At 31.6% G+C, this 27,536-nt stretch overlaps 1 protein-coding gene across 2 annotated transcripts in view; it reads right to left on the bottom strand.

The window, feature by feature from the left end:
* Window positions 1–27,536, bottom strand: part of Mctp (multiple C2 domain and transmembrane region protein) — an 89,226-nt gene that overhangs the window by 25,695 nt on the left and 35,995 nt on the right. Inside the window, exons 2-5 of one of the 2 annotated variants that reach the window (XM_065513868.1) lie at window positions 9,230–9,840; window positions 9,055–9,163; window positions 7,979–8,121; window positions 1,363–1,560 (exon numbers count right to left, since the gene is read on the bottom strand). In XM_065513868.1, coding sequence (XP_065369940.1) covers window positions 1,363–1,560; window positions 7,979–8,121; window positions 9,055–9,163; window positions 9,230–9,840 — 1,061 coding nt within the window. The remainder of the gene's footprint in view (window positions 1–1,362; window positions 1,561–7,978; window positions 8,122–9,054; window positions 9,164–9,229; window positions 9,841–27,536) is intronic. The other variant, XM_065513869.1, reaches the window with a different exon arrangement.

Below are 27,536 nucleotides of genomic sequence, written 5' to 3'. Positions count from 1 at the left end.
TTCATTCTAACCAATCTAACCATTTAGAAGTTACAGATTTATTTCCCTCTTTTTTTCTATACCACTATGGTCGCTCGGTCCATAAAATTTTAATATTTGCAATAAAAAAAAAATTTTGAAAATGTCGCTTACGATAATTTGGCGCTAAGGGCTCGATATAAGTCTTTGGAAATGTCATTGAAAAATATTGTCTATATTAATGACTTAGTAATCCAGATATTTTTCAAAATGTTATTCGTGGCTTATATCTCAGCCATTTTCCCGAATTTAAATAGCTACCTAAGCGGGATTATTGGGGATGTATTAATATATCAGTCATGTATATAAGCTATTTGGGGGCTACGGAAAGTTGATTTCAACATACAGACGGACGGCTATATCGACTCCGCTGTCTATAACGATCCAGAATATATATATTTTGTGTGGTCGCAAATGAAAAATGTAGAAATTGCAATCGGAATGAAAAACTTATATTGCCACTCATGGTGAAGGGTATAAAAATTACTCAAACAAAGTTTTAAAACTTTTACTAAAATTGCTTCGTATAGTCTTTAAGAAAAGCCACAAACAAACATATGAAAACTAAATTTGTTATATAGGTGGGTGAGTGTTTCAAGCTTCCCAATAGAGACAATTACTTTGGCTGATTATTTGGCAGCACTATATGTAAGTAAATATTTATGTAGATTAAATAATTCACACTCAAATATTTATTATTTACAGATTCTTGACAGACTGGCACTTCCACAATTACTCATATATTTATTTACACACTCAACTTTAACACATTCCCACAATTACTTTTCAAACAATCAAAACCCACAATAAATGATAAGAAACCAACAAAAACAAATACTAACATCAACAACAAAATCAAAACAAAAGAGATTCAAAATACAATGAATAAACAAAAGAAGAAAAACATTAAATACAACAACAATAAAAAAACCCATAAAATATTTAATATTTATGCTAAACAAATTTTGAATAAAACACAAACTAGGGGGGACTGTGAAAAAGGTGTCATGACAAAATATATGAGCGACAATCGCAACCAGAAGATGTTGGTGATGAAGTTTTTGATGATGACAATAAGTGACAAAAAATAAACAATAAATCATTTGTTTTCTTTAGACAAAAATTCATTTAATATTCTCAGCACAAAACTAAAGTTACATCCTGAATTTAATACAAAACTAAAAATTAATTTCCGTCATTTTCTTTTCTAAACGCTTCAGTTAAGTTAATTTGACTGCTATGCGACTTTGTGGCGGGAAATTTAATTTAAATAGTTGAGCCAACAAAAAACAAATAATGAAAAATAGCTAACATTAACGATTGTGTTGTGTTGTTGGCACTTACACTTACCATTTCCTTATCCTCTTGGGAACGTGGCCATAATGTTAAGTTAATTAATATTTCACCCATTTGACGTTCCGGATGATTGACATCATTCAAAGGCAAATTGATGTCCTCTGCTTTGCCCAATTCCAATTGTGTCAAATCAATTTTAGCTGAACCCATGAAATCATCCTGCAAACCCCAATCATAGTCAAAGACCTGTCAAATGGTATGGGTTGGAGAAGAGAGAAATTAATTAGTTCATAAATTTATATGTATTATTAGGTAAATGAATTGTTCTTTGTTTAAGTAGTTCATTAATTTTAGTTTAATTGAATATTTTACATGGTATTTAATAATGGAATGTAATTGTATATTAATAAATACTGTCAACAAGTTTAAACTGAAGCGTGTAAGGGCCACGTAGTTTTCACTAAAAAATTTAGTTTTAAACCACGATTTCATAATTTTATTTATTTTCTTTTGTTAAAAACATTAATCTATATAAATAAAAGAGTAACGTTACTGACTGACTGAATGACTGACTGACTGATTCATCATCACACAGCCCAAACGGCTAAAGCTAGAATCACGAAATTTTAACTGTGGGTTCCTCCCTCCCCAAAACGATCCGATAAGAAGAGATTTTTGGAAATTCGAACGTTTAGGGGGTAAAAACGGGTAAATTTGGTAACGTTATATCTTCAAAACTAATAAATATACAAAAAAAATTAAAATAGCATGTTACTCCATTTAAAAAATAAGCTGACAGGTGTTTCGTACTTTTTCGAAATTCGAAACTTTTAGGGGAGAAAACGGGTAAAAACTGTATTTTGGTACTTTTTTTGCACCCTATGTATCTTTTAAACCAATAAACATAGAAACAAATTTTAAATCGTATTCTTTAACTAACAAAAAATAAAAAATATAAGTTTGGTACTTTTTGGAAATTCGAACCCTTAAGGGATAAAAATTGTGTTTATTTTTGGTACTTTTTCATAAAATATGTTTTTCTATAACTTGACATAGACATACGAATATTTTATTATGAGCTCCCACCACGATACAGAAATTTATTTGAATTACATTTTACCAAAGCAATGGGGATAAAAAAGGTACCAAAAAGGGGATAAAATCGGGAAAATACATTTTATTGAAATTATTAAGCAAATTTTGATAATTTTTTAACACAGGTTCCTGGATTCGTACAAAAATTAACAAACAGGGTGTTATTTGGAACTCGAGTGTCAAGGTGTATATTGGGCCAAATCCGGGTAAACAGTTTGGTACTTTTTTTAAAACATATTTTTTCTTGGGCACATTGACACAGATTTTAATATTTTGAGACATGTCTGTAGCATAAATAATTTTGGCAAAATGGAATATTTTTAAAGTTCGAACTTGATTGTTTCAAGGAAGAAAAGGGAAATTAGTGCTTTTCTCCTAATGGTACATTTTTTTAATATTTTAAATTATTTCACTTATCGACATTAAAGTTAGCTGATATGTATCTGAGTGAAGTTTGTGTTAGGAATAGGGTACAATATTTAGGTACCAAACTGTGAGAACTGAACTGTAGGTACTTTTTTATTCATCTAATGGTACTTTTTGAATTTTATATGACAATGGACTTAGAAAAATGAAATTAAGCATATATGGTCCTAAGTGAGTGAGAGTTCTAGGGGGAGACTTTTTGGTACTTTTTCTTTATTCTAATGGTACTGTTTTGAATTTTCTATAACAATGAACTTAGAAACATGAAATTAAACATATATGGTCCTAAGTGAGTGAGAATTCTAGGGGGAGACTTTTTGGTACTTTTTCTTTATTCTAATGGTACTTTTTGTATTTTCTTCACCAATGAACCTAAAAACATGAAATTAAGCTTATATGGACCGGAGTGAGTGGGAATCTACAAGTGTATACTTTTTAGTACTTTTTCTATATTCTAATGGTACTTTTTTAATTTTCTATAACAATGAACTTAGAAACACGAAATTAAACATATATGGTCATAAGTGAGTGAGAATTCTAGGGGAGACTTTTTGGTACTTTTTCTTTATTCGAATGGTACTTTTTGTAATTTCTTCACCAATGAACCTAAAGCCATCAAATTAAGCTTATATGGACCCGAGTGAGTGGGAAACCACAAGTGGGGGATTTTTGGTACTTTTTATATATTCTAATGGTACTTTTTTGAATTTCCTATAATAATGGACCTAGAGTTTCCAAAAAATCAAAGAATTTCAAAACCGCGTTTTCGGTTTTAAAAAATTAAAAACCGATCGGTTTCGGTTTTGTGATAATTTATTAAATATTAAGTATTATAGAAACAAAATTAGTTGATAATATAGGAAATGATATACAAATCTAAAATTCATACTTGACGGGTTATGGTTTAGTGAATGCGAATTTAAAAGTGATAATCAATGGTACTATTTCCTTATTGCAATGGTACTTTTTGAATATTTTATAATAATAATAAACCTAAAAATTTTAAATTAGGAACACATTTTGCATTTTCTATAATAATGGACCCAGAAATATGAAATTAGACATTTACAATTAGATTCACAAAGTGAGACTTGATAGTACTATTTCTTTCTTCTAATTGGGGTGGCGAAGCGCACCGGATCAGCTAGTTTACCATATTGAAGAGGGTATAATATTTATTTATCTTGTTGATTTAAGTCTGTGCACACATACACTATTTGTGCCTAAATGGCGACAAATATTTCAAGGTGTTTTTGTTTTCCTAAAGTCTTTAAATGTAATTTCTTTTACTAAACGACCAATTTTCACCTCCTTTTGTAGTTTGTTTTTTGTTTGTTTTTGTGTGCTCTGCCATTTGATGTTAATGTTATTATTTGCTAAACTTTTTGGAACATATTTAATTTATTGCCTGTACCTTTCAATTTGTGAGTCAATATGTATACTGTTATTTTTTGTTTATGCATGTGTGTCCTAAAAGATACTTTACTTAAATATAAGTAAGAATATTGTGTTAGAGGAGGTTGATATATCAGGAATCTCCCAATTCCCAAAAAAATCTTGAAAAATACCAAAAATGTAATTTTTTAGTTTTTGTCTATATTATCCATAATAAGGGTGGGGAGATTGAAACCCTTTTACAAAATAGTTAAGAACATATTGGGCCATCTAAAATGGATTACTATATTTTAATACCGACTATGCGATTTGTGAATTTTTGCCATAAATTTGAATTTTACATAAAAATAGGCGTATTTTGGATGGACGTGGTTCCCTCGGTATAGAAAATTTTAATTTTTTTTTTTCATTTTTGATATTTGATGTAAAGTTAGCTTTTCAAATGGTATAAATCATTTATACATCTTCTAAGAAATTATTTAGATAAATTTAAAAAATAAAAAGTACTTTTATCCCAAAAAACTAGCGAAAAATTTAATTTTTTTAATTTTCAAATTCAAATGCATATAACTTTGGACTCGGTAACGTTTTTTAAACAATTCTTTTTTTATTTGATATATACGTTTGTTTTTAGTCCAATAAAAGATAGCGAAAATCGGTAAATATTTTGACCAGTTGTTATCAAAAAACTGGAGTAGGATGGGTAAAAATGTTGAAAATTTAATTTTCAAATGAGAATATCTCCTAAGCTATAAGGGTTAGTTGATAGCTAAGACAAGGTTTTTTGTAGTGCTCGATGTGGATATTCTATACGTGTATTTTTCTTTTAAATCAGAGAGCAAACGAATAAATAGTATTGTATTAAATATTTATCATACCGAGGTGTACTACTTTGTGAATCCCTGCCCGCGTCCTTGGTGGCCCATGAGGTCCAATTCAAAACTTTAACTCAATAGCACTTCCTCTTTTCGCATGTTAAATTTGTTTAAAATCGGGCCAACCGTTTAGAAGTTACAGATTTATTTGCCTCTTTTGGATGGCTTCCCCGACCCCAAAAATAGTAAGATACCACAACTTTCCGGGATAATAAAAATAAATAGGCATTGTTTTATCAAATTTTTAATGGTTTCTTCTTGTTAGCCAGCGTTCCAAAATCACTAATTTCAAATGCGTGTAAAAAAAAATCTAGCGCTAAACTGAAAAAAAGCCTTGAGTGTTTTATTATGGAAAACGTATGCTTTCATTTACTTTTGGTTTCATCCCATTCCGATTCGATAAGTTCGATTTTGTGTCACAGTGTATTTGGAGGCATAGCTCTATGAAGATTGTTCTCAACCTCAACAAGAGCTTAAAAAATCATTGGGAGTTATTCAATCAGCAATTTCTAAACATTTACGAACATCACGATTCATCCCAAAGTAAGAAAATTGGGTACCATACGAATTCAAGAGACCTTGAAAGATGATCGACACCAAAGAAATGTGTCGTTGTTGTTGGGTTGCCCTTGGCCAAGATATTCGGGCCATTCCTTTCATAATCTTCCAGTCTCGGACACACTACTACTTTACACGCCAACTGAAGTTGCAGAAGCCATCAACACAGTTAAGCCTTCAAAGGCAATAGGACTTGACGGAATATCCATACTGATGCTAAAAACACATGGGTAGGGAGTCTAGTACCAGACAATAGTTTTTAACCTGTCAGTAAAGGAGCGTAATAATACCCAATGCCTGGAAAATGGATCGAGTGGTGCCGTTATTTAAACCTGGGAAAGTAAAGAGCGAGGGACAATCTTATAGGCCGATTTCCCCCCTTTCATCTGTACCGAAGACAATCTAAGCTCTTCTCCACCCCCAGTTGGGCCTCAATAAAATGTTTGAACATATCTCTATTTTGAGCTAACGCCTTCACTTCTCCTCAACTCTTGCCTTTGATATTTACTTCGACCTCAAGCTTCTCATCATCTTCTTCTGTTCCCTTGCGAGTTCTGGTTGATGTCTAAGGGTATATCCAACGCAATTTTCGTCCCCTTATTTCAATCGATAGGATTTAGTGGATTGTTCTTTCCCAGAGCGTATGCTTCAGGAACTTTTACATTTTTCGTATATCGCGAGTGGCTGCATTCCAAGTTTCGTACAGAAGGGTAGATTTTACATTCGCATTGAAGATTGCAATTTGCGTACGAAGAGATAAAGACTTTGATTTCCAAATAGATTTTAGGTGGCCAATTGTTTGACGTGCCTTCTGCAAGCGATTATTGATGTCCTCACCCTCACGTACGGTGGCTACGTAGATATATTGCTCACAAGATAGCAGAATTGGCTGATACGTGCTATTTCGATTGCTCCAATGACAAATAAATCTCGTAAAGTTTTTGTCTTCATGACATTTGTTTTCAAATCTGCTGACTCCTCTGACGGCGTTACGCTTCATAAGTTCGCTGCGAGAGCTGAGTTTCTATCTGTGGGCCTTAATCAAGATCATTTAGGCGACCTTACTATCCCTCTGCCGTTATCGAAGCCTCCTCCAAGGATTGCGTCCAGAACTATATTAAATATAAGTGGTGACAGGATTCATTCCTGTTGGACACCTATCCCAAATCTCACCATTTCACTCAGCAATTTGCTATATTTAATTCTACAAGAGGCGTTGCGGTATAGGCTTTTTATGAGGCGTTTGAGAGGTAATCCCATTCATGCCATTGAACTCTACATCACATCGTAGTTTAGTTTATCAAAGGCCTTCTCGAAGTCTATGAAGCATAGATACAGCGGTGAGCGACACTCTACGGATTGTTGGTCGATGGTGGACTTATGGGGTCTGAATCCAGCTTGTTCCTGCCTTAAAGTTGGTTTTACCCTCAAGGAGATCCTTTTGACAATTATCTGAACTATTATCTTATTAAATTCGCATAGAAGTGTAATGCCGCGGCAGTTATTAGGATCTGTGAGATCACCCTTTTTTGGTATATTTATTATCACGCCCTCAGTCAGCTCGATATTAGGGATGTATAAAGTAACCAAATGACTTATGTATGCACTACAAAGAGCACGTACGTGTCAAATTACCCAATATATTTTTATTAATGGGAGTTAGCCAAGTTATCAGACATTAGTGAAAATTACTGTCTATAAGGGATACATTGATTACTTGACTAACTGCTGGTCTGGGCGGCTTACCTCGATTTTAAATAGTAACCTAAGTTAGACTATTTGGATAAATGAAAACTGTGAAAATTACAAACTGAATGACATATTTATACTTTTGCTACTCATGGTGAAGGGTATAAAAACAGCTTAGTACCAAAATAATTTACTTTAATCAATGTAGAACAGTTGATATTCCTCCCAGCCCTCTTTTATATATTTTTTTCTTATTTTAGTTGTCATTTTCCATTGTCATCTGGGGATTGGAGACATGATGAAACAACTACTTATAGCCAACATCAAAGACATTTATTGCTGGCAATTAATTATGTTCATCAGAGTGTTTATTATTATTGTGGACTCCTTACATTATTTCACCATTACAGAGTAAATTATTTATTGTAAGCAATAAAACAGAAAATATATCACACTATTCTTCACATTCCAAGAAAAAAACATACTCAACACAAACCAATAGTTTAATTTTCTTTTAATGAACACAAAAACATTTGTAATTAAGTGAACCAAATCAAATTAAATGTTTTTCTTGGTATCACAATTCATTGAAATTCTTTTTGTTAAATTAACAAAGATGTACTTACCTTAACAACAACTGGCTCAAAGGGATCTTCTATGGGCACCACGAATACTTCATCCCACACCGGATTTAAATCTCGATGTATTGTACGTGATTTGTGCAATAGTCTGCCACCCATTTTAAATTTAACATAAGGATCACTTAAACCTACACAATAATAAATGCAAATAAAAGTTTTACACAAATTTTTTTTTGTCATTATCAACCATTTCTTTTACAAAGCAATAAAATGCAAATAAAATGAACGAAACAAAAAAAAAACAAGTAAGAAAGTATGGTCGGTCAAGCCCGACCATATAATACCCTACACCAAGTAAATGAGTAAAAATATTTTTCTTTTAAAATATCAATAATTTATATTCGTGAGTGATTTTCGGAAGTGGGCCTTATATGGGAGCTATGACCAATTATGGACCGATACCCATAAAATTAGGTGGTGTGATTTATGTCTATTATAATGTTAAGTATGTTGAATTTTGTGTGTATACCAACATTTTTAAGCGATTTATGCACGTTAAAGTGATTTTCGGAAGTGGGTCTATATGGGAGCTATGACTAATTATGGACCGATCGTAACAAAATTTGGTGACATGAATTTTGTATATATAAAACTTATTTGAAGGGAAATTTGTGTAGTTACATAGATAAATTAAATATTTATGACCGATAAAGTCCAATTTGGAGGGGACATTTGTATGGGGGCTAGGTGAAATAATGGACCGATTTTAGCCAGTTTCAATAGGCTTGGTCCTTGAGTCGAAATAATAATATGTACCAAATTTCATCGAAATATCTTTAAAATTGCGACCTGTACTCTGCGCACAAGGTTTACATGGACAGCCAGCCAGCCAGCCAGCCAGCCAGCCAGCCAGCCAGCCAGCCAGCCAGCCAACCAGACGGACGGACGGACGGACGGACGGACGGACATCGTTTAATCGACTCAGAAAGTGATTCTAAGTCGATCGGTATACTTTAAGGTGGGTGTTAGACTAATATTTTTGGGCGTTACAAACATCTGCACAAACGCATAATACCCTCCCCACTATGGTGGTGTAGGGTATAATAATGTCATTAACGAACCATTTTTATCCATGGCCACTAAATCACTGCCGCTCTTGAGATGAACACGTAATTGAAAGAAGACGTACTGACGTAATTGGGCTTCCTTTTTGCGGCGCATTTCTTCAGCCTGCCATACAACAAAAAGGAGATAAAGAAATGCTGTTTAAGTGGGAAATTATGCACAAACACAAACCTGCAAATGTTCCAATTGCATGGAGGTCACTTGGCAATCTGAGCCAATGGCACCATTCTCTGGATCTTCATCAATGCGACCCTCCATGGAGCCACCAAATCTTTGAATCACTTGAGCCATTTTGGCGGTGGCCTTAAATTCCTTGGCTAGTGGTGAACCGCCTATAGTTTTCGAACGATGTCTGGGACTTTGGGTAACCGAACTGCTCTCCGAACTGTAATCGGCTGCATAGTCGGTACTTTCTTCGAGAAAATCACTGGGTGATTTACGTCCTACACGATCTTTGCTCTTCGCACGACCCCAACGATGTTTGAGGTTATTAAAGAAGCCATGGGTTTTTTGAAATACCCCCGAACCGGAGACACTACTTGAATGAGGAGCAGCCGCACTTTTGGCTCGTTTTGGTGAGACTTGTGGTGATTCTTGACGACCATTCAGTTCGGTAGCCGATTTACTTAGATGCTGGCTTAATCTTTGGCGAGACTGTGGTGAGCCGTGCGGCGAGGCGGAGGGTGTTACATTGATGGATTCTTTGCTGGCGAATTCTTGGCGTCGATATTCGGCACGATATTCATCGCTCAGCAGAACTTCATCGCTGTAGTGAATGCGAGCTAAAATTGAAGATAATTATATAAAAAGTTATTTTAATTTTTAATATGTTGAATCAAATGTGTTATCTTTTTATATGTAAATCAAAGTGTTAATTATTGTTCTCGATCTGAAAGTGAAAGTGCAAGTGCTTTAGTTTCATACTAACAATCAAGTGAATTTAAATCCATTTAAATTTCCTAACATTTCCAGCCACTTTAAAGATACCTGTCAATTACACAATAGATTTAACATTTGTTTAACTGTCAACCCACTTGAATCCACTCAACATTTGATACATGTACCTTAAGCAATGCTTCCTATAATATGTATCTTCTTTTGTAAAAATACAATGAAACAAATATTGTCATCATAATGTTTATCTTTACAATTCAAACAATTCTACAACTGGAGACAATATGTAGAACCTAAAGTGAAAGTACAATGCACAATGTAAGAAAGAAAGAACATTTCAACTATGGAGCGGTTGATAGACATGTTTAATTAAAATCTTCCATTACAGCAATGACAACAAATTAAGATGTTCAAAAATAAATTTACAAAGTAAACAGATGGGATTCTTTTTTTATTAAATAAAAAAAAATAAATTCTGTTCAAATAAGTTTTTAGTATTTTTGAGAAGAAGGCAAACGTCTATTATTACAATTTTGTAACATTTAACCTTAAAGAGAAATACAGAATAATCAAGGTTATCTACGCACATAAAGCTATTAAAATTATTGGATTTTTTAAACTTAATTTAATAAAAATTTATTTGCCATTTTTAGCTATGACCATTTCTCATCTTTCTGGGAACATATGGATTCCGAGCCAAAAGAACTGCTTGTCTTTCAAGGTTAAGCTCAAATTAAGCCAATTTCGTTTACTCTGTTCTAAAGTGAAGCGTATCCCAGAGAGGGCGTTCTGCATCGATCGAAACGAATAGTAGTCGGAAGGTGCAAGGTGTGTACTATAAAGTGGGTGAGGAAAAACTCCCCAACCACTTTATTCTAAATACTTTTTAACAGGTATTGCAACATGTGGCCGAGCTTTGACAAGATGGTATATTACGGTTTCATGTCTGGTCACATATTCTGTGCGTTTTTCGGCCAATGCTTGCTTCAAGTGAATCAGTTGCGTACGGTACAGGCTCCCTATGATGATCTGGTAAAATTTCAGTGGCTCATAATAGATAGGATCCTTTTTCTCCAACCAAATACAGAGCATTAGCGCCATGGATATTTGGCTTTGATGTCGATTCAGCTTCGGGTTATCGTAATGGATCCATATTTCATTGCAAGTAATGATTCGGTGCCAAAGTGATTTTCGTTAAGCATCATTTCAGACATACAAATTCGTCTTTCAAGTTTCTCCAGATTCATATTCAAGGTTTGCAGAGTTAGTTTGCACCGAAGAGTGATTTTAGCTTATTATTTTGGTTATTTTGGGGTTTCGGAAAGTTGATTTCAACATACAGGCAAACAGATGGGCATCGCTATTCGATTCCGCTATTTGTAACGATACAGAATATAAACGCAGCCTCAAAAGTGAGTAAATATCGCAAATTATTTGATTTTTTTTAAGATAATGAAAATCCTAAAATCTATACATGGATTAATATTTAAAAGTTTCGGTTTGTTGGATATTGTGCTGAATAATAGATTTAAGAAAAAAAGATTTAAGACGGACTATAATGATTTTCATCATCTTAAGATAATGAACAATAATAATTATTTGATAAGTGTGGGCGCATGCGGTTTTGCAAAATTCAAAACTTAAATTCAAAAATACTTCTTCTTTGCTCATGTCAGATTTCATTCAAATCGGACTAAGCGTTTAGAAGTTACTGATTTATTTCCATTTTTTTTCCATACCATTGCACTTACGACTTTTGCGGCAAAAAGTTGATTTTCCAACATCATATTTTTGAAAATTTTTTTATCACGTTCTATTGCCAACATATTGGAAAGAAAAAAGAGACACCAATAATGACAGTTGACAACCGATAACACAGTGCAACAGTGAAAAAAACACACGATCATGACTATATATGTTCGACTCTACTATCAAAGGGTAGCAAAACCCTATACTCAGTTTGTCCATTTTTGTGACCGATTTTTTTTAAGGGCCCCCAAAGTTTCTGAAAATCAGTGGGGCCTCTAAAAAAGGTTTCATCAGTTTTTGGTTAACAGCTAATTCAGACTTTGTGATACGGCTTAACTTTATATGGCAATAATATAGCTAAGAGTCCGTCAAAGAGTGTTTGTTAAAATTTGTTTCCAAAAAAGTAGCTTTTTCGTGCACTTTTGTTGAAAAAATATAGGAAGAAAAATTTTTTTTTTTACTTTTTTAGAATAACTTCCAGGATCTCATAATTTTTCACTAACAATATTTTGCAAAGTTGTAGCTACGGTAAATATGAATAACTCTTATGAACATATTAATGCAATCCGAACATATCTAGGCATTCTAAATAGCTGTCAAAAATCACTTTGTAGCTTAAAAATTTTATTTTTTTTTACTATTTTTTGACTCTAAAACAAAAATTGTTTGTTAAAAATGTATATTCGAGTGTATAATTATCTATTGTGCTGGAATAACGAAGAATGGCCAAATCATTATCGGTATGATCCGGGCGCATCACTTTATCCAATCCTGATCCCGCAAGACCGGCTTGATGCAAGATATGAAAAAACATTAAAATTTTTTAAAGTTGGCAAGGTTTGTGGAGCTTCTGAAGAGTAAGTATAAGCTTTTTATATAAGTTTTTGATATCGGTGCAAACCTTATGACTTGGAGATTGACATTTTATTTTGAAATGAATTAATTTTGTGTTATTTCGGATGTAGTTTACCTTAAAAACTAACAATATTATAAAATGGTGATTTTCCATAAAGAAAAATAAAAACTTTGAATTAATGTAAAATTTGAACAGATCTAATTATTCTTAAGTCAATGGCATCACTAAAGTTGCCATTCTTTGTTTTCCAACATCGAAATTCCTAAAACGGGGAAAATGTGTTCCAAAAACTGAGTTTTTTTTAGAAAATAGCGCACTTTGACGTTATTTACAGTATGATAATAAAAACGTTTTGTATGTATATAAACAACATATAGGGATATACAAATATGACGAGCTTTTGAGGATCCGAGCTTTGCGTTTTTAGAATTTTTTACTCAAACCTAAAATTTTTTTTCAAAATTGGCTAAGTTTGGATAGGGCTGGGGAATACAATGTCCGCATAAGTTAGTCAAATTTTACTTTGTACGTTTTTGCATTAAGTTCCCTTTCCAGATCATAAAAAATGTATATAGCCACGAAGAAAATTATTTTTTTATAAAAGAAAAAATATGGAGACTTAAAAACTTAAAAAACACACGCATACAAAGTTGAAATATATAAAAAGTTGTTTCAACTTTGGATGCGTGTAACTTTTTATAGGGACGAAATAATTGTTATCAGATTTATTTTATTTTCTTTAGAATTTTATCGCAAATATACGTCATATATAAAAAGCAAATTTCGACCTTTCGTAGGCCCATCATATATAAAATACGAAAAAAAGATCGAGCAAAATTTAAAAAAAAAATATACCTAAATATCTCTTGAACTAAAAGAGATAACCTACAGGTATTTTTGTAGACCTTCTCAAGCACTATCTACGTTTTAAATTTCAGCTCATTCGGATAAATGGCTTTTTGGCGATTTTTTTTTAAATGTGTGACATTGAGGGTCCACTCACTGATCCCCATTCCGAACACCTCAGCCAAGTAAATAATACAGCACAACATAGAAGAGTGAACTTGATCATACTATTTTAACAATAAATATTTGTTTTAGCGTTAAAAAATAGTAAAAATGAAGTATAGAGTTTTACTACCCTTTGGTAGTAGAGTCGAACATATATAGTCATGATCGTGTGTTTTTTCACTGTTGCACTGTGTAATTAGACATAAAATGCTGATAATATATAAATTTATTCTAATTCATTTTATTAATTGTGAAGCAGTATATTTTTTTATTAAATAAATCGTCGTTTTCCAAAATATACTTTCAACAAAATAAATCCTTGAATATGGATTCTATTAGTCGAGGTGTGTATTTTTAACAGTTGTAAAGATATTTCGTAAATGTTTGTATTTAGAAATTATTTTGATGTTTTTACTGGGTCATCTTTTTTGTGAAATTGTGAATAGTGTTATTGTCTTTTGTGGAGTAGAACTCCCGTGGATAACAACATTTAATGGAATTTCCTACATTTAGTTGTTCGTGGGAGAATGAGGTTTAGTGCCATGTAAAATTTGTTTGCAAATAATTGCGAAGCTACTTTTGCTAAAGGTAAATATATATGGGAGCCCCACGAAAAAACGGACACAACTTTCGTAATTTTGTTTAAAGTTTATACAAATGTATTTATCAAATTATAAAAAGGGAGTTTTAGAGAGTAAGCATTAATTTTTTTCGAAAATCCCCCTATTGGGGCGGCCCAATACAAAAAAGGAATGTTTTTTGTTTTTGGAATATTTTGACAGTAGAAGACTGCATACCAAATTTGGTGAGTCTAGTTTGTCGGGAAATAGTTTTTGCCGCTACTTGGGGTTTTTCGGCCATAGTGCATTGGCCATCATAATGCTTCTTCGCAACTTAGATTAGAACAAGATTGGCCATCAAAAAATTCTCACCAAATTTAAATCAAATACTAAGGGTATCAACGACATACAATTTGAATTCAAGCGGTTCCAGTTCCCGTGTTGTCTTGCCTTTGCTATAACCATTTAAAAAGCTCAAGACCGATAGTTCAGCTAGTGTTTCATATATGAATGAAGAGAAACATAAACGAGGCTATAAGTCTGTAAAAAGTGATTCAAATGGAAATAATCTGCGATCATTCATATATTGAACCAAAAATCGATTTTTCAAATAAAAATTAAATGAAACATGGTCATAATTTGATAAGTAGTGGTCCAAATGGGAAAAAGCCAATAATATATGATCATTTATATTTTTAAGCAGAACAGTTTTTTTTTGGACGGAAACGTATCAATGGATTTCAAATTTGTGTTCTTTTTACTCCAAAAAAAAAAAAGTTTTAAAAAAGTACTGAATTATTTACCCGGATTTGGAGCAATCGAATTAGTTAATTTGTATATGGCTTATTCACATGTTTACATATGTGAATAAGCCATATAAAAATTAACTAATTCGATTGCTCCAAATCCGGGTAAATAATTCAGTACTTTTTTAAAACTTTTTTTTTTTTGGAGTACAAGAACACAAATTTGAAATTCATTGATACGTTTCCGTATCAATTCAGTACTTTTTCAAAACTTTTTTTTTTTGGAAAAATATATTTTATGAAAAAAGTACCAAAAATAAATTAAAAAAGTACCAAATTTATATTGGTATTTTTTGATATGTAGATGTTATGATTTAAAATTTATTTCTATATTTATTGGTTTTAATGTTTTCTCAGCTATTTCCAATAGAAAAAAATTGTCTACTGTAGATGCCAGCATCACATTTTTGTTCTTTTAAAACCATAACCTACTTTCCAAATTTAATAGGTCACAGATTAAATTATAATTTTTCTTATAGTAGCTGCCAGCAATATTGCATCCCATTTCTGTTCTCTTAAAGCCATAACCCACTTTGTAAATTTAATAGGTCACAGATTAAGTAATGATTTTTCTTATAGTCTGAAACACATGCTCTAAATATTTATGTTTATTGCTTTTTTTATAACCATGTTCTCTTTACAAGAACACTTGTCATTTTAATCATCATAAATGTCATGAAAATGAGTCGTAACTATTTTGTGAAAATGAAAATATATGTTGATGTTAATATTAAAACGTAATTTCATTATGGACCAATAAAAACAAGGAAGAATTCATGGACAATAAAAACATTAAAAATATGTGGATAAATTTAAAAATTAATCTGCGAAAGTAGCTGCATTGAATAGTGATAGGATGTAACGAATAATAGAACGGGACACAGTGGTCCAGAAAGACTTTATTTTGGAAATAATTTGATAGATTGTGAACGATTAAATATATCCTCATGGAATTTTACAAATACTTTTGGAATTTCCCGGCAGTTAACTGAAAGAGCAACACTGCTCCTGTCAGTAGGTAGCTAGCTGTCAGTTGACTCCTGTCAAAGTTTGAACAACCTGCTTCCTAGTTTGTGTTTGACAACCATTTATAGGAGAATTCCTCGTGACTTGAGGAGAAATAGAAAAATGTGGATTTCGTACAAAGTACAAAGTGAAGCAAAAAATATATTTTTTATGTGAAAATAGCAAATTTTTGTGTTTTAAAAAAATCTTGAAAAATCGAAAACGGCAGAAATTGTTCAGGTTTATTACTTTTTCGCAAAGCCGCATAAAAAAATAAAAATTGATTGATTGCTTTTGAATTTATTCACAATTAAGTGAATTCGCTCATTTTCACAAAATTTAAATTTTTTGTTTGATATACATAAAATTAAGTAGTTAATGTTCTTCTATTGATTGATTAAATTTTGAAAGCATTTTCCCCATGCTATGTTCAAATTTTCACGTATACATTGCGTTTTAATTGGGTCAGTAGTTTCGGAGTTATAATAACAAATTGAAGCAAAAACAAGTAAGAGAGCTATATTCGGCTGTGCCGAATCTTATATACCCTTCTCCAAATTATACTTCCAAATATAAATTTTAAATATTTTTAGGTAAACAAATTTTTTTTCCAAAGTTGTTTTTTTCATTTTTTGGAAAAAAAGAAATGTCGATTTAAAATTTTTGTTTTTTAAATTTAAAAAAAAATTTAGTTTTTTAAATTTTTTGGTGAAAAAAAATTCGGGTTAAAAATATTTTTTCCAATTTTGACCCATTGTAGGTCAAACTTACTTATATACGCCGTTGCAAAGGTCTTTGAAATATCTATCATTAGATATCCATATTGTCTATATTAATGACTTAGTAAAACAGATATAGGTCAAAAATAGGTCAAAAACCGAGGTTGTTCTAGTTTTTTCCTCATATCTCAGCCATTTATGTACCGATTTTTTAAAACTTCTCGAAAGCATGTCTGACAGAATTATTGAAGATTTGGATCTTGAGGATATCTGGGGTCTTCAGCAAATTGATTTCAACAAACAGACGGTCAGACAGACAGACGGACATGGCTTAATCGATTCCGCTATCTATAAGGATCCAGAATATATGGCAATGGCAGCTGGAGGTGTGGGAAATCTCATGTTTGGTGAAAGAACGATGGGCAAATTTAGTTGTTTGAATATTCTAAAAGCTTTCGCCACTAATTTGGACATACAAGACGACTATTAATTCTTGCACGACAACGACCCAAAGCGAGAATGGCTCCTGTACAACGTTAAGGAAGTATTGCATCACCCTCCCCAGACCACAGATTTAAACCCCATAGAATATCTATGAGTTATTTTGGAGAAAATGCAAATGCTGAAAGATGTCATCGTTCAAGAATGATGGAATATTGGTGCAGAAACTACAGAAAAACTTGCTTTATCAATGAAAAATCACTTAAGACATGTAATTGCTGCTAAAGAACACCACATTCAGTATTAAGGACATCCTACATCATCATAATATGCATTTTATAAATAGTTATGTAAATTTATATAGGGTACGGACAATTTATACAGTTAATATTTTGAACTAGTTTTAATTTTGTTGTTAAAAATAAATGTAAACCTTTTTGTACCCTGCACCACCATAGTGGGGAGGGTATTATGCGTTTGTGCAGATGTTTGTAACGCCCAAAAATATTAGTCTAACACCCACCTTAAAGTATACCGATCGACTTAGAATCACTTTCTGAGCCGATTAAACGATGTCCGTCTGGTTGGCTGTTCATGTAAACCTTGTGCGCAGAGTACAGGTCGTAATTTTGAAGACATTTCGATCAAATTTGGTACATATTATTTTTGAAACTATTACTATTGAAACTGGCTGAAATCGGTCCATTATTTCACCTAGCCCCCATACAAATGTCCTTCCGAAATTAATCGGTCATAAATGTTTAATTTATAAATGTATCTCCACAAATTGCGCTCCAAATAAGTTTTATATATACAAAATTCATGTCACCAAATTTTGTTACGATCGGTCCATAATTAGTCATAGCTCCCATATAAACCCGCTTCCGAAAATCACTTTAACGTGAATAAATCGCTTAAAAATGTTGGTAAACACACAAAATTCAACATAGTTAACTTTAATATAGACATAAATCACACGACCTTATTTTATGGTGATCGGTCCATAATTGGTCATAGCCCCCATATAACCCCACTTCCGAAAATCACTCAAAACTATAAATTATTGAAATTTTAAAAGAAAATTTTTTTTGCTCTTTTACTTAGTATAGGGTATTATATGGTCGGACTTAACCGACCATACTTTCTTACTTGTTTTTACTTAAAATATTTCCATATTTACTTGTATATGAGTTTTTGTCTTCGTAGGATATCGTTAACCTATTCTTAGGTATGAACAAAAAATAAACTTTTTTTAACGGCAGTTTCAAAACTCCATTTTCAAATTTTAAAAAATTTTGTTAAACAAATTTCAGAATTTATTGATCATCTCATTGGGATTTATTAAGAATATAATAGGGAATAAAAATGTGAAAAAATTATGAAAATATCTCTTACAGTTTTTCCGTACCTGCGATTTAAATTTTGAAATTTTCGAGAAAAACCAATTATTTGGCAATTTTTAGGCGAATGAGCTCTATTTCCTTACTCTTATGAATTTTAAGCAAAACTTATTCAGAATATTATAGTCCAGATAATTCTAAATATACTCTGAAACTTTTACTAAAATCAGAAAACGTTAACCCTTAAATCGTGAAGGTCAAAGGTAAAATTTTTCAATATTTGGAATTTCTCTTGGAAAGATTTCGAAATGTTCGAAATGTTGTATATTTTTGGGCCGATTTTGATGAAATTAAACAAAAATATAACACTAAGCCTAGTATTTACAAAAACAGCAGAAAAATTAAAATTAACCCTATATAGCACTTAAAATTACCCCAAACTTCTAAAACCATAAAAAAATTATGATTTTAAAAGTTTGGGGTCATTTTAACCCCAAGTGCCATTAAGCGTTAATTTCCATTCTTGTGCTGTTATTATAAACCCTAGAGTTTATGTTATATTTTTCTTAAGTTTCATTAATATCGGCCCAAAAGTATATAATATTTCGCATCTCTCCATGAATTCCAAATTCCAAATATTGAAAAATTTTACCTTTGACCTTCACGATTTAAGGGTTAACGTTTTCCGATTTTAGTAAAAGTTTCAGAGTATATTTAGAATTATCTGGACTATAATATTCAGAATAAGTTTTGCTTAAAAATCATAAAAGTAAAAGTATCGAAATCGGCAGAAATTGTTTAGATTTGTTACTTTATCGCAAAGCCGCATGTAATAGGAACAAAATGAGATATCAGTAATAAAAATCGATGGATTATTTTCGAATTTATACACAATTTCGTGAATTCGCTTATTTTCAGAAAATTTTGAGTTATCATAAATTATGTGGGGAAACATCTAAAAAAATTCACAATTTTACAAAACAAATTTTAAAAAAACTTCTCCATAGAATTTAAAATGATGTATTCTGGAACCACAATACATCAACAATTGTGTATTGGCTTAAAAAGCCTCTAAAATTTTTTCGATTTTGTTGCCCTTTGATATTGTTTGCGGAAAAACCATCACTCAAACAAATGCTAAACTTGAAGATTACTACGGGAACTCTGCACCATCAATTTCAATGGTAAAAAAGTAGTTTTCTGAAATTTGTTGTGGCCGTACAAGCATCAAAGATGCCATCCTTTCCCAATTGAGATCTCTACGAACGTAAAAATTTAAAAAAAAAAAATACGATATGGTGTTGGCCGATTGGAGATTGAAAGAGCGGGATATTGTGGAAGCCATAGGCATCTCACATATTCAGTGGTTTCAATTTTGAATGATCATTTGGGTGTGACAAAGCTTTCCATAAGATGGCTGCTGCGTTTGCTCACAAACGGCTGCACAAAAGGAAACACAATTGGAAAAAATCTATGAATTATGCTACGAAATGCTCCTTCTTCCGTAAGTTGTCTGATTTTGGTCAAGGGTTTATTTTACTCCTATACAACCTTTGATCAGGGTCTACTCGTGTTTGTTAATTTTGTTATATAACAGTGCTTAAAATCTTATGACATGCAATACTTCTCAACAAAATAATGTTTCATACCTTTTAAAATTAAAAAGTTATGTCATCCAAACATACTTTCACTCACATTATACGTTCTCAAATTTCTCCTGTGTAATTTATATTATGACCTTCATAATTCCTAAGCACTTGACTTGATTCTTTTTTAAGCATTTTTATCTGTATGTCTTACTCGTATAGTACATACAAGTATCATCGTCTATCTATCTGCTATATGAATATTCTCATCACTCCCACATTTCAGCAGTCATAATTTCGTTTACGATTTAATTTTATTAAAACCATTTGCAGTGTTTTACTGCAAATGCGAAATGATTCAACAAAAAGTGTGCTTTACTACTTCTGTATTTTAATGTTTTTTTTATAATAATTGTATTACATGTGTGCTTGGTGCGTGAGTCCAACATTAATAATTCAATTAATGACGTGCAAGTTGTAGTGCGAGCAAATACTTATAATTAAACCAAAGAATATTTAATTTTTTTTTAATTACCTGGATAAACCTTTTTAAATTTTAAATGTTTTTTTATATCAAATTTATAATGAAATTTGTGTATTTTTATCTTGTTTGCAATGTTTTTGCTTGTATCCATTTAATGTGTATATTAGGCGGAGGTTTTAAAGTGTGTTTTGTTTAAAGCTCATTCTTTTAAATAATTAAATTGATTATTTTTAAAAAAAACCGGTAAAACAAAAAAAAAATATAGTAGAGATGAGATCATAGGTGAGAACATCTATCGACTATTAAAAATACTTAAAATATCTTTAAACACAAATTAAGGAATCAAGGTTTTTTAAAGCTCTTTTTTAAGCTCTTATTAATTTTCTACATTTCTTAACAATTCACCGATAAGCTACCGTTGCAGCTCAATTACCGTTACCGCTAAGCTATCGTTGCCGAAATAACTACAATTGCCGTTACAGTTTTAATACCGTTAACGATGTCATCGCAAATAGCATTGTAGATATTTATAACCTTAAAAATTCATAAAAATTTAAATATTTTGAAGAAAAATACATAATCCCATAATTCCCAAAAATTAAAATTTGAAGATTTTCTCTTATTGGTAACAATCACATTTGGCCCAAATACATGGCAAATTAAAAATATTCCATGTATATAAAACTGGGTGTATAACTTAAAAATGCGGGATTGACAACATATGGGGTATCTTTGAAACGCGGTTTTTATGTTTAAAAACATATATGTCGTTTTGAAGGGCACATATCTGTCAGTTATTCTCACTTAGTTCTTGAACATTATAGTGTTAACAACAAAGTTTTCTTTTTTTGCTTCGAAAAATTTGACCTTTGACCTTCACGATTTAAGGAATATACTTAGAATTATCTGGACTATAATATTCTGAATAAGTTTTCCTTAAAATTCATAAGAGTAAGGAAATAGAGCTCATTCGAGTAAAAATTGCCAAATAATTGGTTTTTCTCGAAAATTTCAAAATTTAAATCGCAGGTACGGAAAAACTATAAGAGATATTTTCATAATTTTTTCACATTTTTATTCCCTATTATATTCTTAATAAATCCCAATGAGATGATAAAAAAATTCTGAAATTTGTTTAACAAAATTTTTAAAAATTTTAAAATGAAGTTTTGAAACTGCCGTTAAAAAAATTTTATTTTTTTGTTCATACCTAGGAATAGGTTAACGGTATCCTACGAAGACAAAAACGCATATGCAACTAAATATGGACATATTTTAAGTAAAAATGAGCTTTTATTTTAATATTTATCAAAATATGTTAATTTTGTTCCTACCTTTCTTGTTCTAGTTGCCTGAGACACGTTAATGGCCTGGCGATATTTTAATAACTTTAAATTTTTTTTACCAATTTCTGTTTTTTATATCTCATTAGAACGAAAATTGCGTTCACATTTCTATTCTTTTAAATTAAATTGCAAAAGTAATTTTTTAATGGCAAAATTTTTACAAAAACTGAAAAAAATGAATTTTTTTCCCCTTGTAAATGCATATCAAAACTTCAGAGGGCTTGCGGCCCAACCGATTTACCTAAAATTTTTTCAGGATGATTTTTTTACTAATGTTCACCAAACTAGAGGGTGAGAATGGCCAAAATCCAACTTTCGTTTATTAAGGGTCACCCTAGTGTTGCATGGTGCGCTCTTTTCGAAAGTTATTGCTTTTGGTGTCGGTAATAACATCACTCGATTTATATCGTGCTTTGTCAGAGATCGCACTATGCGAGTTGTTGTAGATGGGATCTCATCAAGCAAGTTAAAGATTAATTCAGGGGTACCGCAAGGCTCCGTTCTTGCAGAGTCGATTTTAATGCACGTAAGACTCAATGTTGAATGTTAACAAACTAACGCGCGACAGATCATGTTGCTTCATTTTTAAGGAATCAGAAGCCCTCGATGTTCTACATAGAGAAAACAAATTCGTAGTGATAACCGAATTTGTTGTCAATCGAATGATTCGGTTGCACACATAGAATTTTTCGGATCTGGCAACAGAAAATCAGTTAATAAGGAAGAATTTCGGATGCAGCAACCAAACTTTTGTTCCCCCTTTTAAAGTTTTGCAGTCACTACTGTAATATTCGGACACCAAGACAAAATCATCCGATTCGAAATTCGGTTGCTACTACGAATCTGTTTTCTCGGTGTAGGCACGAGATTCAGTGTGATGTTGACTGGAAAAAACATATTTTTCAAGTGTCGAAGGTAGTATTCACGTGGCTCGGTTTTCTAAAAAGGTGTAGGAAATAATTCACTCCATCTGATCTCCTTCTATTTACACCATGTATATCCTACCCAAACTGTAACACAACTCTCATGTGTGGGCCGGTGCTTCCAAGACTATTTTTTGGACTGCGTACACGAGAGGGCGAAGGTGCTTATCAGTGACGGTATGGTATCCAGCTCTATTGATTCTCTGGAGAACAGACCCAACGTGGGTTTTGTTTCACTGTTCTATCGATACTACAATGGAATGTATTCTGATAAAATTAGGGAACTTTTTCCCGATATTCGTATTTTATTACGTAGTTTCAGCGGGGGCTCATCTTTTCGAGATCGATTGGTCAATGAATCACACAACACACTACAGAGAAAATTCGTTCTTTAGCCGTACCGTCCGTATATGGAATAAGATTCCTGTCCCTTTCAATGTAGGAAAATTCAACTCACTACAGAGAAAATCTGTTAAAAACTATTTCGAACGGAGAGGTTGTGAAGATTTGCCACACCCGCATTACAGTCCAGATCTTGCACCGTCCGACTACTATTTGTTTCGATCGGTGTCGAACGCTCTCTATGGGGAGTGATCTAGAAAAACTTCAAGTATTTCTGCACTCCATGGAATCCAACAAAACATAATTGATAATCGATCCGCACAACATTTTAGGGAGCTATTTATTTGTAAGAAATGAGATTGAAAAAAACCTTAGCACACGTTTTTCCTTAAAACTTTTAACCCAAGTATTATTTGATTTTTTTCCTGATCACGTTACCTTTGAAAACTATGTCAGTTATTATGTTTAATGTCAATTATGTTCATGTGTTTTTAATGTGATTAAAATGAGTGACCAGAAAAAAGTGCGTATTAAAATTTTAAATATTTTCAACAAAACCCAACTTGGTCCTACAAAAAGTTGACCAAACAATTAAAGGACTGCCTTCAAAATGATTCCAATGCTATAAAACAGTAGCGGGATAACTTGTCCATTGATAGAAAGCCTAGTTCGGGTGAAAGGAATAGTCCACATGATGTTTCTAAAGCCAATAAATAGAAAGCATTTTCAAAAGAGCTCCCAACATATTCGGTAGGAAAGCAGTCCGGTTAGTTCAATACTCCGACTATTTGGTAAGAAAAGTTAAAGCCAATGTAGGTCTAAAAACATTCAAGGCTCAAAAGGTTCCTGACAGGAACTCTGCTAAAAATTTAGAGACCAAAGACAGAGCACAGAAATTGAAGTCAAAATGTATAAAAAAATATATACCTGCTGCATAATAGATGACAAAACGTATGTTTGAAGCTTCCGGATTTTTATGCTGTTGATGCTGTAGGGAATGTTGTAGAAAAGTTTAGGACCCAAAAGCAGAAAATTTTCCTAAAAAGTTCTTGGTATTTCAATCAATATTCAGTTGCGGCAAAAGAAGCCAAAAATTTGTTACAAAGGACTCTATAAATACCGAAATTTAAATCAAGGAATGTTTACAAAAGAGGATGCTTTCATTCATAAGATTTCTTAAAGTGTCCACTTATTTTTGGCCTGATTTGGCATCTTGTCACTATGGTACACAAGGTCTTGAGTGGTACTAGAGAGGCAAAACCACCAAACTGCCTGGAGCTAAGGCCAGTGCAGAGATATTTGGATCTTGTTAAAATAGAATTGAATAGCGTCGAAAAGTGTGGTAGATCTTAAACGGAGATGGACCAGCTGTTCGACCAAAGTGACAGAAAGCCTTAATGGAAGATTTTCATAAATTCATCACTATTGATGAGAACTATAAAAATAATATTATGTTAAGATCTTTTTGATCTCAGTCCTTATATACATGTATTTAGCACAAGTTTTCATGAACAGCCAACCAGATGGATGGACGGCTATTATTAAATCGACTCAGAAATTACGACAAATCGCCAAGTTACTATATATCTTTAAAATTGACAACCGTTAAAAGTTTTGAACTTATAAAAGATCTAAAGTCTTGTAATTATTTTTATTATCACCATTGCCTTTAGATCTTCCATATGCCCAAAACTTTTTAAATTTAATTAAAACATTCGAAATTGAGTTGATTCTTGCAAGTTCAACATGTTTCAATACGTGCTGCTCGTCATAAAGTCTTCTGCATACGAAAACACAATTTCGATAAGTGTGCAATTTTATGACCGCACAGACAACAACAAAAACTAAATAAAACAAATAGGTTATAAGTGGTCGTTCTTATGAAAGTGGTCTAAGTCGTGAAATTGTATAAATGGAATTATGCACATGTTGGGATTAGATTATTATTAAAAATAATTTTTTATCCAAAAAAAACCTATTTTGAAAGTTGTTTAAGACTTAGATAAACACACATAGGTCGGAATTTTTTCTGTCAAAGACCTAACTCAGTTGTCAAAACCTAAATGGCGAGAATATATTAGTAACAAAAACTATGTGAAAACAACATACGTATGTGCACATAGAAAACAGATTCGTGATAGCAACCGAATTTGTTGCCAATCGAATGATACTATCTTAGTGACCGAATTTTACAGTTGTGGCTACCATATTTTGGAAGGGGTAACTAAAGTTTGGTTGCCTCAACTGAAATTCTTCTTTATCAACTGACTTTTTATTGTTAGAACTTAAAAATTCTATGTGTGTAACCGAATCATTCGATTGGAAACAAATTCGGTTGCTATCACGAATCTGATTTCTCTGTGTGTGATTATTTTGGGCAAATTATTTTTGTTTGAGTTTTTTTCTAGTTTCTTCTCTATATATGTAACACAAAACGAAAATTTTTGACTTATATCACTCTCATAATAACTTGACTCATATGAAGAGTCATTCATGTTGACAAACCTCTTCATCCTTTACACACTCCTTTAGAATGAAAAGGCCAGCAAACATTCACCAAAACCCATGACGAAATGTCACATATTTTAAACTTTTCGTTCAGTTTTTTTATTAAAAATTCATTGAATTTAAAAGCACCTCTCTTAACAGTCACCGTGACATTGTTTTTTGAAAAAAAGGAAATACAGAAGGAGGGAAAAAAAAAACAAACAAAAACAGGAAACAAATATTTAACACAACAAGTGGATATGAACACGAATAGAGAGTAGGACGGGCAGTTTCAATGATTATCAGTGTCAATTGTTGTTTATAAATACATAAATTGTTGTTAAATAATGTAAGGCCAATTATTTAATTGGAATTATATATAAATACACAATCCAAGAATAAAAGAAACAAGGACATTACAGCCAGTTGACAGTGAAATAAATATAATATGACTGACATTCGTTAAATGCATTTAGCATGCATTGATGTATGAAAGGAAAAGAGACTGCAAAAGGAAATTTCTATTAATTTCATAAATATTTGTACACAAATAGGGTAACGTTTTATTTAAAACTATTTTCTTTGTATGAATATTTATTTATAGGTCTTTAGCCATGAAGGCCTTTTTAATAATAATTAATAAGTAAGTACTTATTGATTTTTACTTAGGCAAATTAAAAAAACAGCTCCACACTTTGTAAGTATTTAGATTTTTATTACAATTTGTCTTGTAAGCAGTAATAAATAGATAATAATCTATTTATTTCAATTCATATTAAGATAAATGATAATGCTTCTGTCTATTAAATATTAACTTTGTCTAAGGAATGAATATTAATTAGATTAAATTAAAGTTGATGATGTAACATTTGTATTGAAGATTATGTACTTAGTTAATGAAAATTACTTCATTAATCCCTCATTTTTTTTGGTTAATAAAATTAATGTTTATTTTGCAAGTTAGTACATCTACTTATATATCGCCCTTTTCGTTTTTATACAGCTTTGCTACATATCGCATACTATTTCGTATTATTTGAAGCAAACATCAAATCTGTAAAGTCTAATTACAAGAATATATATAATTTTAATTTAGTTAAAAATTCAATGTGTAATTTTTAAAAGTGTTTGATATTCGACTATCGGAAAACATATTGATGGTCCATTTACTTGCCAAAATATTTTCAATTATGCTCATTTACCAAAGATAGCGTATCTTTTGAATGCGGTTTTTGTTTTAAATAACTTATATGTCACACAGTGGTATAGTAAAGAAAGTTTTTTGATAAAGTTTTTATTTTGTTGGACTAACAACAAATGTATATATCAAACAAAGAAAGTGCTGTTTAGAAATCGTAATTGAGTCCAAATTTATATGCATTTGAAATTAAACAAGTAAGAGAGCTATATTCGGCTGTGCCGAATCTTATATACCCTTCACCAAATTATACTTAAAAATATATTTTTTTAAATATTTTTATTTAAACAAAATCAAATTTTTTTTTAATGTTTTAAAATTTTTTTTTTCCAAATTGTTTTTTAAAAAAAGTTTTTTCAAAATTTTTTTTTTTTTTTTAAATTTCTTTAATTAATTTTTTGGAAAAAGAATTTATGAAAAAAAAAATTTTTTTGATGAAAAAAAAATCGGGTTAAAAAATATGTTTTTCCGATTTCGACCCCTTGTATGTCCAACTTACTATGGTCTTATATACGTCGTTGCAAAGGACTTTGAAATATCTATCATTAGATATCCATATTGTCTATATTAATGACTTAGTAATCCAGATATAGGTCAAAAATAGGTCAAAAATCGAGGTTGTCCTAGTTTTTTCCTTATATCTCAGCCATTTGCTCGGTCGCCGGAAGAATTTCGGAGATATTGATGTATGAATCGCGTATGTAAGTTATTTGGGGGCTTCGGAAAGTTGA

This window comes from Calliphora vicina, chromosome 5, assembly GCF_958450345.1.
Source record: "Calliphora vicina chromosome 5, idCalVici1.1, whole genome shotgun sequence".
NCBI classification, from domain to species: domain Eukaryota; kingdom Metazoa; phylum Arthropoda; class Insecta; order Diptera; family Calliphoridae; genus Calliphora; species Calliphora vicina.
Note: the sequence above shows the minus strand (reverse complement) of the source record. Positions and strands in the feature narration are given on the sequence as shown.